The sequence below is a fragment of the Mus caroli genome, unplaced genomic scaffold, assembly GCF_978045245.1.
Source record: "Mus caroli unplaced genomic scaffold, Mus_caroli_1 scaffold_9, whole genome shotgun sequence".
Classification (NCBI taxonomy): Eukaryota; Metazoa; Chordata; class Mammalia; order Rodentia; family Muridae; genus Mus; species Mus caroli.
Genome location: NW_028227264.1, coordinates 62,779,090 through 62,798,550, shown reverse-complemented (window position 1 = coordinate 62,798,550; position 19,461 = coordinate 62,779,090). Strand labels below are relative to the sequence as shown.

General features: G+C 38.2%; 1 protein-coding gene across 5 annotated transcripts in view; it reads right to left on the bottom strand.

The window, feature by feature from the left end:
- Positions 1–19,461, bottom strand: part of Ctnna3 (catenin alpha 3) — a 1,580,538-nt gene that overhangs the window by 405,502 nt on the left and 1,155,575 nt on the right. For all 5 annotated transcript variants that reach the window (XM_021173456.3, XM_029482775.2, XM_029482772.2 and 2 more), the window contains one exon: positions 10,432–10,632. In XM_021173456.3, coding sequence (XP_021029115.2) covers positions 10,432–10,632 — 201 coding nt within the window. The remainder of the gene's footprint in view (positions 1–10,431; positions 10,633–19,461) is intronic.

Below are 19,461 nucleotides of genomic sequence, written 5' to 3'. Positions count from 1 at the left end.
TGAAATATTTTACTATAGTTCTCTCATAAGTAAATGTAATTGTTGGCTCTCTCAGTAGATAGAGGTCTAGCCCAGAGCCTCTCTCTGACTGTGATTATGGCATAATCGTGTGTGTACTAGTAACAGGGAGGTTGAAATATTGATCTCTTCAGTATTCTAGTCTACCAGGAAGAAGCTACGACAACTCAAGCCCCCAGAGCACTTGATCCCCGCTGGACTCTATGCTATTATATTTTCCTCAATAACCAAGCAAGAACCATGCTTTTATTAAACATTAGTTTATGCTGTCATGGAGTGCATATTATTGGATTGGATATACCATCAAAATGAGAGAACCCATGCCTGGTACATTAAACCTGGTGAAAAATAATAAAATGTGTTTGAGGAAGCATTTGGTCCTGGAGGGAACTCAATATGCTAGCAAAGTTTCCATAGCATCAAATTCTGTCCCTCCTTTTCTCCCTGGAGGCTGTTGGACACCAGCCTGAGGGGAGAAATAGAGCAGTGGCAGAGAGCAGGGTTCAGACAGCCATGAGTATGGACAGAATGATTTCTGGAGACAGCTACAGTGAGACTAGTTTACTTTATTGTTCCTGGTATAGGGTTATAATGGCATTTGTTAGGGGTATGGATGAGAACAGCTAATTGGTCATGGCATCAAGTGAGCAGGAAGGGCTGACTGGTTATAGTTCAGCACCTAATTATCATGCAGTAATTATCTGGGAAGCCATAGTGGGATGTGTGTGCTGAGTGATGAAGCCTTGAAGAGAGCTCTTTACAAGATCAGTTTTCAGGCAAGACTAGCCAAGGCCACCCATACCCTCCACACACAAGATAGGCAGAGTCAGTGAGTCTGAGAAAGGAAGTCCTGCATCTGGTCATGTGGGACTGCTACCTCAATGGCAAGGTTCCTTAATATCAATCAAACTGTCTTCTAAATATGATCAAAGACAAATGGTACCAAGAATAGTCCCCAGAGAATCATTCTACCCAAACTGAATGCAGAGACACGTGGATACACAAGATACTGAGAGTACATGATGATCTGTGTTCAGCCCTAAACAGCGCATTCACACCATCCCCTGTGAGGCTCAGGGAACATCTCACAAGGGATGTTAAGAGTTGGAAGACAGCAAGAAGGGCTAAAAGATGTCATCTTAAACATTGCAGTCATGAATTCACAAGAGCTTACAGATACCTGCCCTGAATCTACACAATAACAGACCTGTCTATGATCAAGCATGGATGGATACATCAGCTCTCACTAACAAATTGATAGATTGCTTGCTACTGACAGATTCAGGGAGTGTGTACACACTGATGACCCAGTACGCTCTCATGAGTAGTTAAAGCCAACAGGCACACAGAGGGCCTTGATTAAATACAGTGCAAAATAAACCAACCATAAGGAACCTGGGAAGGACTAGTAGGGATCTACGGAAAGGCTGATAATGGTGGAAGGCAGATAGAAAGTGTTAGCAGGGAAGACTAATCAGAACATGTATTGCAGTATTCTGTATTACTGACACATAGTTTAGAGGCCAGGGTAGAACCAGATTCTCTTCAGTGGAAGCAATTACACATTTGTGTATATATTTGTGCAGAATTTTAAAAGAAAAAATTAATTGATATAAAACAGTAACTTAATGTCCCTTACCTATCTGGATTTCAAAGAAAATGATGCATTCCAACATATGTGATTTTACATTTTAAGATGGGTGGGTGGCCTCATCCCTCAACCAGGGTCCGGGCCTAACCACTGAATATGGTCTCTACAGGTTCTATCTCCCCTTTGTTGGGTATTTCAGCTAATGCCATTCCCGTTGTGTCCTGGGAGCTTTTTGCTTTCCTGGCATCTGGGACTTTTCCTGGCTACCCCCAGTTCCCAATCTCCCACTCCTACACATCTCATGTTTTCGCAGAAGCAGCAAAGGAAATAATATTCTATTGTATTTTCTTGGATGAACATATATATATCCACATCATATGTTGTGATAAACATAACCACATCATATGTTACAAAATGTCCTCTTATAATCATACTTGGATTTGTGTCATATAATAGTGTGTATTTGTGTACCTAACAGGCATATAACCTGTTTGTATGTGTCACTTGGAAATGTCCTAATTGACCAGAAAGGACTGTGGCTGTGACTAGCTGCTGAGGGTCATGTTCTTGATAGGCCATGAGTAGAGGTTACTCTCTTGTTTCTGTGATGGCCAACTTGGTTGATGAAAATCAATCTTTACTCTTCCTTCTCTGGGTCCTCTCTCTGGCTGATAATCATCTTTCCCAGTTTCCCATTATCATCCTTTCTTTCCTTAATGGAGTTCCTTCCTGGGATGAAGAATCATCAGTGGGTATGGTACAGGACACAGTCTCCATAGTGGCTTAAAGGCCAAGTTCTCACCTTCCCTGTACTAAAAGTCAAGACCTGGATGCATTAATTACATTGTGATGCCTTAATGCTGCAAAAGTGGGATGAAGAGTGTAGAACATATACAGGTGTATTTTAGTATTTGTTCTAGTGATAGAAATATCTGGAAACTAGCGATAACTATTGCATCTGTGAGATTCAGCATACCATAAGTTCAGCATGGGCTAGAACCAAGCCTCCATCAGAAGTGTAGGCTGACTTTGACCTTGATGCCATGTAGAGCATTTTGGGTGGTTTGCCTATTTCTTTTCTTGTCCTGCAACCGTTATGAGAGTTTGCTGCATAATTAGCCATGAGTGCTTTCTGTGGCTTTCAACTCAGAACCACAATGCTTATTAAATGCTTGGAGCATTTAAATATAAATTCTTATTAAATTTACTTGTACCCTATAGATCGTAGGAAAAGTCTAGCTCTACCACTTTCTAAGAAGACATTTACGAAAGTAGGGTAAAGACCAGAGATGTAGCCAACTTCTCTACGTGATGTCTTGTTTGCTTTGGGAAGATGGTCTGACTTAGGCTAGAGGTAAAGAAGATGGGAAGCCTCAGAAGCATTCTCATGTTCATAGTGGTAAAGAAGAGAAGAGCAGGTTTCCATTTTCTCATTCTTCTCCCATATCTCCCTTCCTTTTATCCTACGCCCATTCATCTCCTCTATCTTTAATCCTCTTTTCTTTGGCACAATCTTCAACGTCACGCTTCATACTTTCTCCGTAGGGAAATGTTTCAGTCTCTCCCTATGCTTTTCTGGAATCCACTCTCAAACCTTTTATTTCCTTTTTTGACTACTGTTGCACCTGAATCTGTCCATTTCTCTAATAAGATATTATTGACAAGGAAATTGTGTATCAGTCAATATCAATGAACTATAGCCAAAGTGTCAGAAAACTATTTTCCAGTGCACAGTCTATATAGGGTATTTCAGTATTTGTGGAGTTAGTCTTCAGTTTGATGTTGACACAACTGAGAATCACCTGGAAAGAGAGTCCCAGGAAGGAATTATTTACCTTATGTTGGCCTATGGTCATGCTTGTTAAAATATCTTTTCATTGAATTGATTGATGTGAGAGTGCCCATCCTGGATGTGGGAAGCTTCATTTCATGGGCTAGGCCCAGACTGAAGGGAAGGAGAGAGCATGCTAAATACTACCATGCATTAGTTCATTGCTGCCTTGACTGCTGGATTTGAGTCCTATCATAATCCACTTTTGCATAGAAGATACATTTATATTAAGTAGATATTTTATTTAGCAGCAAGTTCTTCACATCCTCATGAAGGAGAAAAGTTCTTCAAGGCCATGACTGACACATAACTTCTATTTGGAAGATACTTGGACATCCAGGCTAAGCAAGCAATCCACAGACTGAAATCTCTCTCGTATAAGGCTTCCCAAATATCCGAGATCTAGTCTGTGAGATTCAGGCTAGAAGCAAAAGAAAGTCCATAATCCACAAGCCTGTCTTAGGCTGTCTGTTACAAGGTAAAGGATTGACAATGAAGATCTCTGAGTATGAAATCCAGGTTTGTGTCAAGGATTTCATACTCAGAGATCTTCATTGTCAAGGATTTGCTGAAAGCATTATTGTAATCGGGTTCAATGGAGTCTTTCAACAGATGTGCTTCATTGATGGCTCTTGTATGTAATTGAATACACAAAAGTCATGATCTCTTGTTCAAAAGCTCACCAAGGAACCTCTTAAAAGGCTGACCTGAGCTTTCTGGAAGTGGCTAATATCTATCTCTGGACAGTAATGAATGACTTCCTTAATCTCTCCTCTGCCCTGGCCTTTGACAGAGTCCACTGCTTCTGTTTTGCTGAATTGAGATGACATCTTATTGATTATATTATGCTACATTAACATTGTGATCTTATAAGAAATGTTAAATTTAAATGTTAAAAAAGGACTTGATAATCAAGTATGAAGAGAATCCTTTAGGGAAGGATATATAAATGAACTTGGGTGCCTGCCTTTAAGGATGGAGCATTCTAGCAAGGGAAAGTTGTTTGTAAATGGCTGCTTATTACCAAAGATAAAGGGAAACAAATGCCCACTAGAAGACATGGACATCCTAGGACAGAGTAAGTAACTTTAACTAAAATGGAGTCTAGAGTTCCTTTGCAAGGGTGGTAGCCTTAGAGTTAGTGTTTACCAGTGAATATAGATGGCAGTAGCCAAAGAATCCCCTACAACTGCAAAGAGCAGAATTAACCAAATCATAGTAGCCAACAAGACAATAATGTCCTGTGCCTGAATGCCCAGCATCTTAGAAATGTAAGCAGGATTATGAGTTCAAGACCAGTCTGGGTTAAACAAATCTTTTTTTTTTTTTGTTTTGTTTTGTTTTGTTTTTTTGAGACAGGGTTTCTCTGTGTAGTCGTGGCTGTCCTGGAACTCACTCTGTAGCCCAGGCTGGCCTCGAACTCAGAAATCCGCCTGCCTCTGCCTCCCGAGTGCTGGGATTAAAGGCGTGCCCCACCACGCCGGGCTTAAACAAATCTTTTAAGTTAATTATTTTTAAAATTGAAATTTTACCAAAAAGGTTGAGTTTTGTTCATAATCATTAATTTTTAGCTTAATAAAAGATAAACACCGTGTTTGGAAGAAACAAATAAGGGTACCCTTAATCCCTGCAGCTGAAAGGAAAGTTATTTCTAGAGGGTGTACATAGCACATGGCTCTCTGAACTATGGTACTTCGAGACCTACCTCTTAAAGACCGCATTACCTGGAACTGAAAGAAATTACTCTTGCTGGAAGAAAGAAAAGGATTCCTAGAAGTCAAGTCTATATGTCATTTCTTGAAAGATGAGGATTACTTGGTATGTTAAACAAGGGGTAGAAATCTTCTAAATGTGTGGTACAGCATGGGCCAGACCTAGCAATGGTAGTAGACTTAGTATGTCCACATGACTGGGAAGATGTCCACCGAGATCATATAGGGTGTTTTTGATAACATACCATGGAAAACATATTTAGTGAATTTGAGGAGAATGAATGAAATGAAGCAGATTGGCTGTATGAGTGAATGGAGGTGACAGGGAGCTGGAGGAACAAAGGGTACAGGCACAACAAATGAGAAGACGCTGGTATGTCCCAACTAGATCTGTAGGGGAAATTCTATTGCCTCACTCTGTTGGGCCGAGAAAATTTCTTTCAGTCCTACATAGAATGTGGAATAGTAATTTTCAAATGCTGCAGAGTACCAGGACCTTTGGAACCAATCCTCTGGCATTTGTGTGTACTTGTTATAGAGCAGAGACACAACATGCAGAGCGCAACCTGAGTCCAGCTTACCAACACAATCAGTTCTGTTACTTCAGTGGCCAGCTAAACCAATTTGCTACTTATTTGTCATGAATAAAACACAACAGAATTTTTCACAGGTAGCCTCAAATAGCCTTTCAAGTGTCTCAATTTCCTTGAGGGATATATACAACAATATAATCACCCAGGTTTCCAAGAAGGAAGGGCTCCCCAGCATGCATTTTTCTTCCTGTCTTCCTTTATTTTTTATTTTAGTGGGGTCTCATTATCACGGGCTAGATGCCACTGTAGACATGGCTAAACTTTCATTGCTTTCAAGTCTCCAGATTGTAAGAACTGAGATTACAGGTGGGCACCACAATGTCTTTGTTCACATGGTGCTGGGACTGAATACAGTGCTTGATAGCTCAGACTCTACCACAGGGCTATCTCTGCAGTTTGGGATTCATCAGTCACTGGATGAATACACTATTATTTCCACTAAATACTAGTTTTCAACAGCAGGGGCAATGAGGATGTCTTGTTCAGAGTCACTTATGTGTCTGCTCTGTTTTCATCTCTCTTTCTGACTAACAGTCAAACTAGGTAGAGTTGGATGGTCTGCAACAACAGACGCTTTCTGACCTGCTGACTCCTGACTTCGATAGAGCCAATAACCAAAGGAAAGTACTCTCTGTCAGTTCTCTCCTGTAGTAGGTCTCTCTGTAATCTAAAGAATGAAGTAGAGATGGTGTTCATGGAGTAACAAATAGCCTCATGTTGCCATTTTGCAGGTTAGTTATAAAAAAAAAAAGAAAGAAAGAAAATATCCAGGCCAGGTGTGGTGGCACTTACCTTTAATCCCAGCTCTTAGAAGACAGAGCCTGGAGGATCTTTGTGAGTTCAAAGCCAGCCTGGTTTACATAGCAGGCTCTAGTGCACCCAGGACTACATGGAAAGACCCTGTCTCAAACAACATGGCAGTAGCCCAATGCACCTCCAGAGGAATTCCTAAGCAAGCAGTAGAGGAACTATTGTTTGGGCAGTATTGTGGGAGTGTAAAAGACTTCATTTGATGATTAAAATGCTATGCCTCAGTTGAAAAAAAAAACCTAGCTCTGCAGATATTGATGTTTCACTTAAAAGCAACCACTAACACGTATGGGATGATATAAATTTCTGAACTAAGGCAGGAAAACCTTGTACTCTAAGTGAAGAAAACACTTAGAACAGTAGTTCTGGTTCTCAACCTGTGGGTCATGACCCCTTTGGAGGTCAAAGGACTCTTTCACAGGGCATGCCTAAGACCAAGAGAAAACACAGATATTTATGTTACAGCCTATAACCGTGGGAAAATAACAGTTATGAAGTAGCAACAAGAGTAATTTTGTGGTTGTAGGTCACTGCAATGTGAGGAACTGTATCAAAGGGTCACAGCATTAGATAAGATGTGACCACTGACTTGGAAGGTCATAGAATCCTGAAAACCTGCTAATGAGTCCCAGATTCTGATTAAAAAACAAAGGCACCATTTTCCAAGATTCTGTTGGCAACTGAGATAAGAAAGCTTAGGAGTCCTCATTCACAAAGATACTTAAGTCACATTTTCTAAAGAACAGTATTCTGAGGAGGGCCTCAGAAACAAAGGAAATTCACAGGAGACCCCTACTAAGTTATCTTGAGGAAGCTGGGCTAAGCCTCTAGAAAAGCTAAAGGAAAATGAAACAAAGAGAAAACAGGCCACACTAGTATTCTTTTGCTGAAATGTGAGTTCCTAAGGCTTTGGAACACAAAACATGACATTCCCAATTATATAATTTGATAACTATTTAACTGATAAGTCCAAGATATGACCCTGGGGTGAACAAAGATGTCAGTCAATGGTGGAGGACAGAAAAGTTGGAAGTATTCTTTTTTTTTTTTTTTTTTTCATAGACAATCTCTCTGTGGGAGAGAGAAAGCACACTGTCTTCAGCTTTGGTTAAGATCAAACTGATCTAATTATGTTTTCCATTTAATTTATTGCACCGAATTCCCTTTTGTGAGGCCTGCTTTTGATAAATTTCAAGGAAAGCTGCTTGGAAAAAAAGTTCAAATTAGACTTATTTTTTTCAGAGAAGAAAACAGAGGCATACTTCAAGGATACACCCAAGGCTTGTCTGAAGAAAAGACCAAAATGATTAATTAGGAGTCTTAAAATATGCTTTTATTTAAAAGCAAGATTCATTTTGTGCAGAAGTGCCTGTGAATATTCTATACATCTCACATATTTGGGGGGTATAAGGCATAATTTGAATGGGCTATCATAATGAACGTTATCTTATAACTCAAGCAGAGGAAAAGGCTTGGGGTTTGTGTGCTCTTTGGACTGTGAAGACATCATAGTGCTGCTTAGCTAGTCAGCACAGCCATTAATAATCCCAGATAGATTAACGATATTTCTGCCTCTGAACAATTCTGCCTCACTTTTTTCTGATGCAGAGTGACTGCCAACATTTCTGAACACTGTTGGAATCCACTCCCACTTCTCCTTGAGTATCTGGCAGATGTAGTCTCTGCCTATGGAGTACAAAACTGCAGAGTTGGCACCTCATATGGATGCTAAGGCAGAGAGCCCGCAGGGAAGACGTCCCTAATGCATTCACAAACTGAGACACAAGCAAGGTGCAGCAGTCCCGGTTGATGTTGGCTATTCCACCACAAAGGAAATTTCCAATGGGATAAAAACAAAAGCTACATACGTTTTCTCTTATATTTAAATGTCATCTTCAGAAGGCAGAAAACAGAACCCATTAACTTATCAGATCCTAGTTCCCACCCACTCAAAGCTAAGGATGTCATCAGACAGTATATTGGGCCTATAGAAATGCTTCCCCTATCTTTCTGAAACAGCTTTTCCTAATGTGCCCATCAATGTATTCAAAACTTGCCTTGATTATGAATTTTGTTGTGCCATAAAACATCATGAAACTGCAACCATGTTGGATAATGGGATTTGGGACAAGACAAATCTGTGTTCCTAAGACTACAGTTACTCAAAATGCCTCCAGAATAAACTCTTATTCCCTTAAAAAATGGATAACAAGTACTTGATTTGAACAAGTGAAGGACCACTTCAATCTGCTGTAGTAGGAAAGAGACATTAAATGATTGTAACACAATCAAGTTCCAAAGCAAGCAGACATATTTTCACACAGTGAAAGGTATGACTCGGGTTCTCAATTGCTTTCACTTGTTTTGAGGCAGGGTCTCAAGCTACAGCCCAAGCTGGTCTTGAATTTATTAATAATACTCTGTCTCAGGATCCATGCCCGTCTAGTCTGAGTGCTGGGTTTGCAATAAGGTGCCGCCATAACTATATCCTTGATTTGTTATGTTAATAACTTTGAGGAGTGGGTGTGGAAATAGCAGTTTAATGTCAAGAGCGAGAGATGCGCCATTACCACCTGTCCTCAGAACATTTCAATAATTTAGAGAGATGAGAAGAAAGTTGATGAGTTTCCCATAAATAATCTGAAGACAGAGCTTCAAAATGTAAAATGGTATTGAATGTTTCATTGCCACTGGCTTTTTGTTTGTCGGTTTGCTTTAAATATCATCCATCAGGACTGGAGAGATGGCTCAGCAGTTAGAGCACTAGCTGCTCTTGCAGAGGATCTGGGTTTAATTATTTACAGCCACATAGTGGATCATACCATCTATAATACCAGATCCAGGGGATATAATGCCATCTTCTGTTCTCAGAGGGCAGATATACATATGGTGCATGAGCAAAGCATTCAAACACATAGACTAAAGCAATAAAATTAAGAAGTATTGTGCATTTCTCCCTTTCACAAACAATATGATTTTTTTTCATAATTAACATGCCCTCTACATCCTGTAAGGGGTAATGGCTTAAATCTGGAATCTAAATACTTCAGGAATCCCAGACACAACATCACACCTTTACCAAGAGGCAATATATGAGAGGCTTTCCAAATTCAGAGGAGTTTCACATTGACAAAGGGGATTCACAGGAAGGAATTTCTGCCGTGATGATTTATAAAACGTTGTTGACTGTCATCTTTGCTCATGAATCTGTGTGAATCCTGACATTTCCATGGGTCCCTTGGAGAAATGTTAACAATAGTATTTGAAAAGAAAATATCATTACACTGAGAGATTCAAAGCATTCTCTGCCCAGTTTTGTAAAATAGTAACTTGAGTACTGCAACCAAAACAGTCCTGTATTATATATTTCTTAAACAATGGGAGAAAAATATGCACAAGAGTTGGAATGCTGTTTTCCATAGAATTGCAAGTGAAGGGTAACCAGCATGTCTCTGCATACATAGGAAAAACCTGCTATGGTTAAATAAAAAGAAACCCAGGGGTACCAATAACATATTCAAATAAAAGGCTGCAGACTATTGCATGCTTAACCCCATGCTGGCCTAATTATAGCTCCAAACATCTTCAACATTAATAAACACTCACAAGTGGCTAAGGCCTGGGAGTATTGCGTGTATTTGAAAAGACCTTTTTTTTTTTCCTTTTAATGAATATATTTATTTCACTGGGATAAGTTTCCCATTGCATAAACAGGATACCCAACACCAATTAGATGGCACAGTGATGTGTTACTGGCTAGTGTGCAATCAAGTGACACAGCCCGAGAGCCCTGTTTTTCCTATGTGTGGATCTTTAGTTGCTATGCAGATTCAGACCTGAGGCACACTGTAGCTGTAACTGTGGACAGAGACTCACCAGTGCTTGTAAGGAAGTTGACATTTCTCATCACACCTTCAGTGTAAGCGCCAGGTTCATAACTATCCATTTCACCCGCAACGATGTGAGCTACTCTTGCGGCCCGTCCTCTGATGGCACCAGCAGCTCGGTCTAAATTATCAGCATCCTGATCTCTCAAGGCTATAATGCATTTGTTGACATCTTCCAGGATGTGGCTTTCTGTAAAGAAGCAAACCAATTTACTTGTCTGCGTGTGTTTTGATTACATAAATGTAACATATTGAAATAATATTAACTTTTTACTTCAGACACACCATGTAAGGGGGTGCTGAGAATTATTTATAAAGTAAAATTATCTGTATTTTTATTTTCTTTACTTAATTATAGTAACATCCATAAAATATAGCCCTTACTATTGAACATTAAGGTTTCAGGGTATGAGGAAATAGCTCAGCTGGGAGCAGGGAGATCTGAATTTGGATCACCAAGACCCACTTACTATCTGGACACTATAGCTATATCTGTAAGCATAAGAACTATGCTTGGAGATAGCGAAAGGGAGAACCAAGGGCATTTATAGAAAGTCAGTCTAGCAAAAACGACAGTGAGCTCCAAGCTCAGGGAGAGCCTCTCAAGAAAATAAGGTGGTCAATGTTAAATGTAGGTACCCAGAACTAGCTTCTAGCCTGCTCATGCTTGCAGATAGATGTGCACCTAAACACACACACACACACACACACACACACACAGAGACACAGAGAGACAGATGAGAGAGAGAGACACACACACACACACACACACACACACACACACACACACACACAGAGAGAGAGAGAGAGAGAGAGAGAGAGAGAAATTTTGCTTGGGAAATACACCACCTCCAATCCCAGCATTTGGGAGCCTCAGCCATAAAGTATAGGAGTTCAAGACCAGCTAGCATTACATGGAGAGTTAAAGGCTGGATAGTAAAACTATTTCAAACCACCAAGGTGGGGGGATAAAGGACAGAAAACTGTACTGATTATGTGCTATTTTAGGTCCTAGTTCCAAAAGAGTATGTTTTATATCTGAGGGGCAAGTACAAATTGAAGGCATTTTTACATTTGAATAAAAATACATAATTATGGAATGTTTAGTTCTGAATAAAAACCATACTGTATAAGAGCACAGATTTCAAACTACCATCTTGGATAAGTATATGGAAGAATAAAAAAAAATATGGAGTTTCACTTAGCTAGCAGATAATAAAATATGAAAACTATAATATTTTTTAAAATATTATTTATATGTATAGGGGTGGCTGAGTATGTGCACTCCTCTGGAGTTGGAGACTGGTATAAGCTACCAGATGTGAGTGCAAGGAACTCTGAAAGTATAGCAAGCATTCTGAGTCATTGTGCCATCTCTACAGTTCCCCAAACTAAAATCTTTATGTTGTAAAGCAATTCTTTCTCAAGTCTGTGAACACATACACACACACACACACACACACACACACACACACACACACACACACACATACTCATAGACATACACACACACACATACACACACACACACACTCACAGACATACACACACACATACACACACACACTCACAGACATACACACACACACATACACACACACACTCACACATATACTCACAGACATACACACATACACACACACATACACACACACATACACACACATACACACACACACACTCACACACACACTCACAGACATACACACACACATACACACACACACATACACACACATACACACACATACACACACATACACACACACACACATACACACACACCACTGATTAACTTGGTGTAAACAAATCCAAGAGATAGTTGCCTACTTTGAAATACAGCTGCAGACCTCCTCTTTTTCATTTATCCTTGGCAGGGTTAGAATGTCAAGACTAGGGAGTTAATTGTCATGATCCAACCACAACTTTCTCTATGGAATTATTAATATTCTCAAATAAAATGAGGTAATAATCTAATGTGTGTAATATCAACAAATATAAAAATTTAAGTTTTTTGTTTCTTGTTGTGGATTTTGTTGTGGTGGTTGTTGCTGGATTTTTGTTTTTGAAATAGATTCTCACTCTAGAGCTCTGGGTGGCCCTAAATTCTCTTTTGTCTCAGCTTTCCAAGTGCTGCAATAACAGCCATTCACCACCATATACATGATATTTTTAAAAAATTAAAAGAATTTCATAACAATTAGTGATTTAGCTTCAGGCTTTATCACATGAATCTCCACTCAAGATAATTAAAGTCTCTATTATTTATCAACATACACAAAGATAGTTACAACAAAAGATCTTAGTATATCATAATATCATATTAACCTTTCTTCTTCTCTTTCTTGTTTCTTGTGCATGCTTCTGTGTACATGTAGTGACTGTGCCAATGTAAGCTAACCAAATAACTTACATATATATTCATATACATAACACATATATGTATATACATATATGTATATATTTTACATGTGTATATATACACATGTATGTGTACATGTATATATACGCATATGTATATATGTGTGTATGCACATATATGTATATATACACATACATACAATGAAAGATTATGGACAAGGATAGAAAGCTATTTCACTTAGTGGTATAACTTAAATATACCGAGCCTGTCTCTGGATGCATAGGACAAACCTGCTATGGTTTTGATCCCTGGCATTCCATTGCAGCCTTTATATGCTTTGCTAACACGTATTTTTATTGGCTTTCTTGACTCTTCCTATGGGCATCTTAAAACACTGACATAACTTTACTGATTGACCACTTCTGTGGTTAGCATGATCACCTTGTACAATTCTTTAAATTATTATTATTTTATTTCTAAGGCCATTATTCTGACATCACTGCTCCATACCTTTCCCCCAAATCCCCCCAGTTAACTTTCTTGCTCTCTAAAATTCATGACCTCTCTTTTCATTAATTGCTGTCATATACATATTTGAATGACTATATATGTATATGCACATATATATGTATACATATGTATATATAATAGCAAAAATACATGTATAGGCTATATATATATATATATATATATATATATATATCCTAAATATTATCTTTTCTGTCTGTATAACATTACTTGTATGTGCATTTTAGAAAGAACATTTAGTATGGGTTAACCAATTGATGTGCTTCCTTGGGGAAGACTGTTTCTCCCATTCTCAGAATTCTTTAGTTGCCTGTAGCTATTCAGTTAGCCTATATCTATGATTTGAAAACTTACCCCCAAAACATTAAAGACTGAAAGCATTAAACTATACATTCACTGAGGTTTTAAACTAATATGTAGCATTCACTTATGAATATATCAGGAGACACACAATAAGACCAGAGATGGTTACCATTCAACAGGAAATATGTGCTAACATTACCATCCTATCTCTCACGTAAAGAGATAAAAGTTTAAGTGAAGGAGGCACAATAATAATTATGTTTTTGAAACTCGTCAGATGACACATTATAAAACAATCATTGCCATGTATATTCATAAGCCTTTGAAAAGTATAAAACATATGCATACAATGAAGGCTCCATCTCCATTCGCAATGTGTTCTTAAGCTTAGACTGCATTGATAGTTTTGCTCAGTTCTATAGAGTATATTAATACATAAGAAAAACAATGCTCAGTTGCAGAAGATTCATTATCTAATACACTCTGTAATTTTTCTTTAATTAAGATGAAATCATGCCTGCCACAAATTATTTTCTCCTAGTGAGTTCGTCCTGGAGTAAATAGACAAATCTTACACAGGGACAATGAATTGGATGGTTACCCCTTCTATGGAGTCCTGGTGTGTGGCAGCCACTGCATTAGTTAAATCAGGGAATCAAATAAAACTGAATGAATGATTGTCTCTTCTTGGTTTGACCATACAGAGGGTTTCATGGCTATTCTTTTTAATTTAATAATGCCATGGTGTTGTTGTATTGAAGAGTTATAGGTGTAAATTTATATATAAAATAAAAGTCTCATACCACCATGTGTAGCATTAAAATATAATAATAAAAACATGAAGTTTGTAACCAGAATTAATCCGAGCTTCCATCACAATCATGTTGAATATGACTAAATGACCTTCAGAGTTATGTGCAAATATAGCATAAGACATAAATTTTTAACTTTTCCATTATTTCAACACTTTTCTATTACCTTTAAGGCGTCACAGACTGTTACCAATATTATTTGCATGAAATTCTAAATGCATAGTTTAAAAAGGAAAAGAAAATGCATGTACCTACCTACACAGAGTATCTAAATATTAAGCTGATTTTTTTAAAAAACTATTATTGTATTATCAGAAAATTTTATGAAATTGCAAAGCCCTTGTGAGTAACTACATAGCCAATAAAATCTATACCAAATATACTGTATTAAACTCTTACTGATCTCTTTCTGAATATCTTTGTGATACAATGGTGGTCTCATTAAAAACTGCAATACTGTTTAGAATTCTGTCTCTTATTTTTTTTCACAATTACAAATGCATCTGTTTTCAGGTATTAGATAATTTAAAAATGCTATTTAAAGGAGACACGGCATATGGCAATAGAGGCAGAATATTTAGAATATTGCACCTTGAAAAGCTGACACACAAGGGAGCTTTGTCTGGGTTCCCAGAATAGACACTTGTTATGTGAGGGTGGAGCATACTGATGTGAGCAACAGTGTATTGTTTTCTATTTTAAAGATCTATTTATTTTATGTATATGAATACCCCATCTTCAGACACACCAGAAGAGGGCATCAAATCCCATTAAAGATGGTTGTGAGTACCATGTCCTTGCTGGGTGTCTTAGTCAGGGTTTCTATTCCTGCACAAACATCATGACTAAGAAGCAAGTTGGGGAGGAAAGGGTTTATTCAGCTTACATACAATGTTTATTCCACAATGCTGTTCATCACCAAAGGAAGTCAGGACTGGAACTCAGGTCAGGAAGCAGGAGCTGATGCAGAGGCCATGGAGGAATAATCCTTACTGGCTTGCTTCCCCTGGCTTGCTCAGCTTGCCTTCTTATAGAACCCAAGACTACCAGCCCAGGGATGGCATCACCCACAAGGGGCCCTCTGCCTGGATCACTAATTGAGAAAATGCCTTACAGCTGGGTCTCATGGAGGCATTTCCTCACCTGAAGCTCCTTTCTCTGTGATAACTCCAGCTTGTGTCAAGTTGACACAAAATCAGCCAGTACACTGGTATTTGAACTCAGGACCTTTGGAAGAGCAGCCAGTGCTCTTAACAGCTGAGCCATCTCTCCAGCCCCAACCAGTGCATTATTTTCAGAGAAGGGAACTACTGAATAACTGCCAATTCCCACTGATTGGTTACAGCCACCTTGGAATGCAGAGAGTGATTTCTGTTATACTAGAAAGGAGCCAGATACAGGGCTAAAGGGAAATGATCTGTCACAGAGAGTACTTTATCCCCTGCCAGTTTCTTAGGCTAACCCTACCTCCCATCTCTGAAGTGAGCGAACACAATGAGATTTCAAAAGGCATTTACAGAAATGTCCATATTATTTTTTCTTACTAATTTAGTTTTCTCTAATAAAAGTCAGAACTTAAAGGTCAACACCACTGCTGCAAGGAATATAGAGGGAAAAAATATACAACAAAAATAAGTTAGTTTGTCATTACTTGGCCTCCAAAACACAATCTTATAAATCAACAGTCCATACAATAGATTGAAACTGTAAGCATATTTTATTTGCAAATATCAGACTGTGCTGAGAGGTAAGTATCTTTTTCTAATGACTCAGTCTGGACTTTGATTGTACTAATGACAAGGCCTGAGGGGAAAGCAAAGAGCTGTAAACCATCCACCGAGGAAGAAAAACAGTATCAACAGCGCCCCCACCTGATACCAGGCTCTGTGACCAGAAAAAAATAATCTAAAGAGGAAAGGAACAAGATGGATGCTGTTGCTTTTTTTTTTTTTTTTTTTTTTTTTTTTTTTTTTTTTTTTTTTTTTTTTTTTTGTCCTGTGTTCAAAAGCAAACTAAAATGACGTTATAAAATTGGCAGAACTAAGGTGAGCTCGGCTCACTTGGTAGACGTGAGTCTAGAAAGCAAGGCTGAGTTTAATTATAAGTAAATGATGCTCATCTTTAGACTCCTCAATCTACATCTGTTCAATTAAAACTCACCAGAAAGACAGAGGAAGATTCCAGAAACAATAACCCAAACACAGCAAGATTTCCCTCCTTTTCTCATACACAAAATAAGGCATGAGACGCAAAAGCAAATGAATGCAGCTGTATGGAAGATAATTGTTGTTTGTTTCTATTTAATGATAGGCAAAGTTTCTGTTTAGCAAAAATCTAATCGCAAATGATTAATGGCTTTCAAAGACTTATGTAAGCACTACTTTAAGAACAACGTGTGTATATACACAGGTCTTCAAGTCTCTGGTTTCCTTCCTGTTGCTGTAATAGAACAAGCTTGCCAAAAGCGATATGGGGGAAGAAAGTGTTTGTTTTGCTTACACATCCAGGTCATGGTCGCTGAAGGAACTCGGGGCAGGAGCTAAAATGAGAGCATAAGCAGAAATCATGGAGGAACACTGCTTGCTGGTTCTCTCCTAGACAGCGAGTTGTCTTCAGCCCAGAGCCCCCTAACTAGGCAATGGTGCCACAGTGATATGGGACCTTCTATGTCAATCAATAACCTGGTCAGTCCCCCACAGACATACCCACAGGCCAATATGATCTAAGCAAGTGTTCAGTCTCGGTTTTACTCTCACATGACCTAAGCTGTGCCAAGTGTACAATCAAAGCTAAATGTAAAGTGGTATAAAGTGGTTCCTATTTTATTTTATATCCAAATCTTTCCATTATTCCTTCCCTTGTCTAGGTCTTTATAGATACAGAGCTGAAATAAAAGGTTTCAGTTCTACTCCAATTATGAAAAGCTGACAATAAGATAACACGGATGAATGAATTATTATTTTACATGGTTACTTTTCAGCATGAGTTTATTTTATTTAGACATGGCCATACATGGCCGCCTGGGCTAATCTCAGACTCAGTAGCCCCTGCCCTGGCTTCTCAAATTGCATGACACCACATTCAGGGAAAATTTCTATTTGTGATTACTTCTTCCTGAAATAATCAAACTGTTAAATGCTAGATGGGCAGTTTTTGAAACAGGTTCTATTCCCATTTGGTGAAAGGTCTTATTCTTTAAATAAATATTAACCATGTAGGTTGCCTAAGAATTTATAGGGAAACTTTTAGGAAACTGGCCTGAGGTAACTTTTTGCTGTCCATTTATCTATTTCTGAGTGTGTGTGTGTGTGTGTGTATGTGTGTGTGTGTTTTTGATGGGTGTGTGTGTGTGTGTGTTCAGAGGAAGTTTTGAGAGTTATTTCTCTCCTCTACTTTTTTGACACAAGGTCGATTTTATATTGTTCTGTTACGTTGTGTCATCCAAGCTGACTTCACTGCCACTTCTGTCTGAATCTCCTAGGTCTCTCTTTCACATCTCATACTACCAGGAGAGTTTGTACTAGATAGTCATGTCATTGTTACCACATCTGGATTTTCATATATATGGGACAATCACATTTAGGTCACCTGGAATGCATATCAAATGTTTTTATGCATAACATTTGCTTTTCAGCATATTGTCCATTATTTTTTAAACACATGATATACACAAATTAAGCATGCCCAGAAACAGTCTCACCTGTACATGTGATAAAGTCTTTCGTATAAGGATAGTTATAAATTCCCTCAAAAAAAAAAGCTTTCAATATTTGGGGAGAACACTGCTAAGCATTATCTCAACTATTGTTGATTGGTTTAAGTACACACTTCTCTCACTGTCTTACCATAAAACACATAATCAATAATGGATCTACAAGTTAGGATTGGAAGAAAAATGAAAGTTACCATGCTGCCATATTGACTGTTGAGAAGATTTGAAAAATAAAAACAGGCAAGAAGCAGTTTCCAAGGCTCATTTATCAGTAAAGACTAGTATCTCAGGTCTACAAGTGGTTGTTTTTATGTATTTTATGTATTGGGGTGTTTCATCTGTAAGTATATAGTCACCATATTCATGCAGCTGACCATATAAGCCACAAAAATGTAAAGATCCCCTGGAACAGTTAACATTGCTTATTCTCTGTCCTATGGAGCTGGGAATGAAACCCTGGTCCTCTGAAAGAACAACAAGTGCTATTAACTTTTGAGCCATATCTATAACCCCCAAATAATTCTTAAAATACAGTAATAATCAAACAAAAATTCCATTAATGATGAGCAAAAGATCTAAGCATGTATCTCATTGGAGATTATATCCAAGCTTCAAATAAGTAAATGCAATGCAAATATTCTCAAAATATTATCTCACCAAGTAATTCCAAAGGAGAATATTACAATCCATCTATTAAAAAACTAAAACACATAACACAGAGAACACAAAATGCTGGACAGGAAGTGTTGCAATAGAAACTTCACCTCACTCTTGAAAGAAATGCAGTTTAAGGCAACCATCATTATGATAGTTTGGCAATGATTCATAAGACTCAATATATCCTTACAGTATAGCATAAAATTATACTTCTTGTATTTTTGACAAGTAAGCTGCAAACCTAAATTTCCATCTGCAAAGCTATTCTCTGGCAATTGTATTATCATTGTCATGATGTTGAGTAAATGGAGATGTCCTTCGGTACGTGAACCACTAGGCTGTGAAACTGTCAGACAATGAGAAAGCACAGTGAAATGTGTGCACACACTCTGTATGGAAATGGAACGTATTGCATGATGTCAACTACATGGTACCCAACTTCAAGAAAGATGTGCGGACATCGAAAAGACCAATTGTTATTAATCATTGCTCGAATACATAAGTCAATCACTGGAGATTCAGAAAGCAGTAAAACCATCTGTTTTATATCCCTAATGGTGAACACGTGTCAACGCACACTTTTCAAAAACCCATAGAATTTATAATATAGAGTCAACCCTGATATAAAAAATATATAATTGCAGG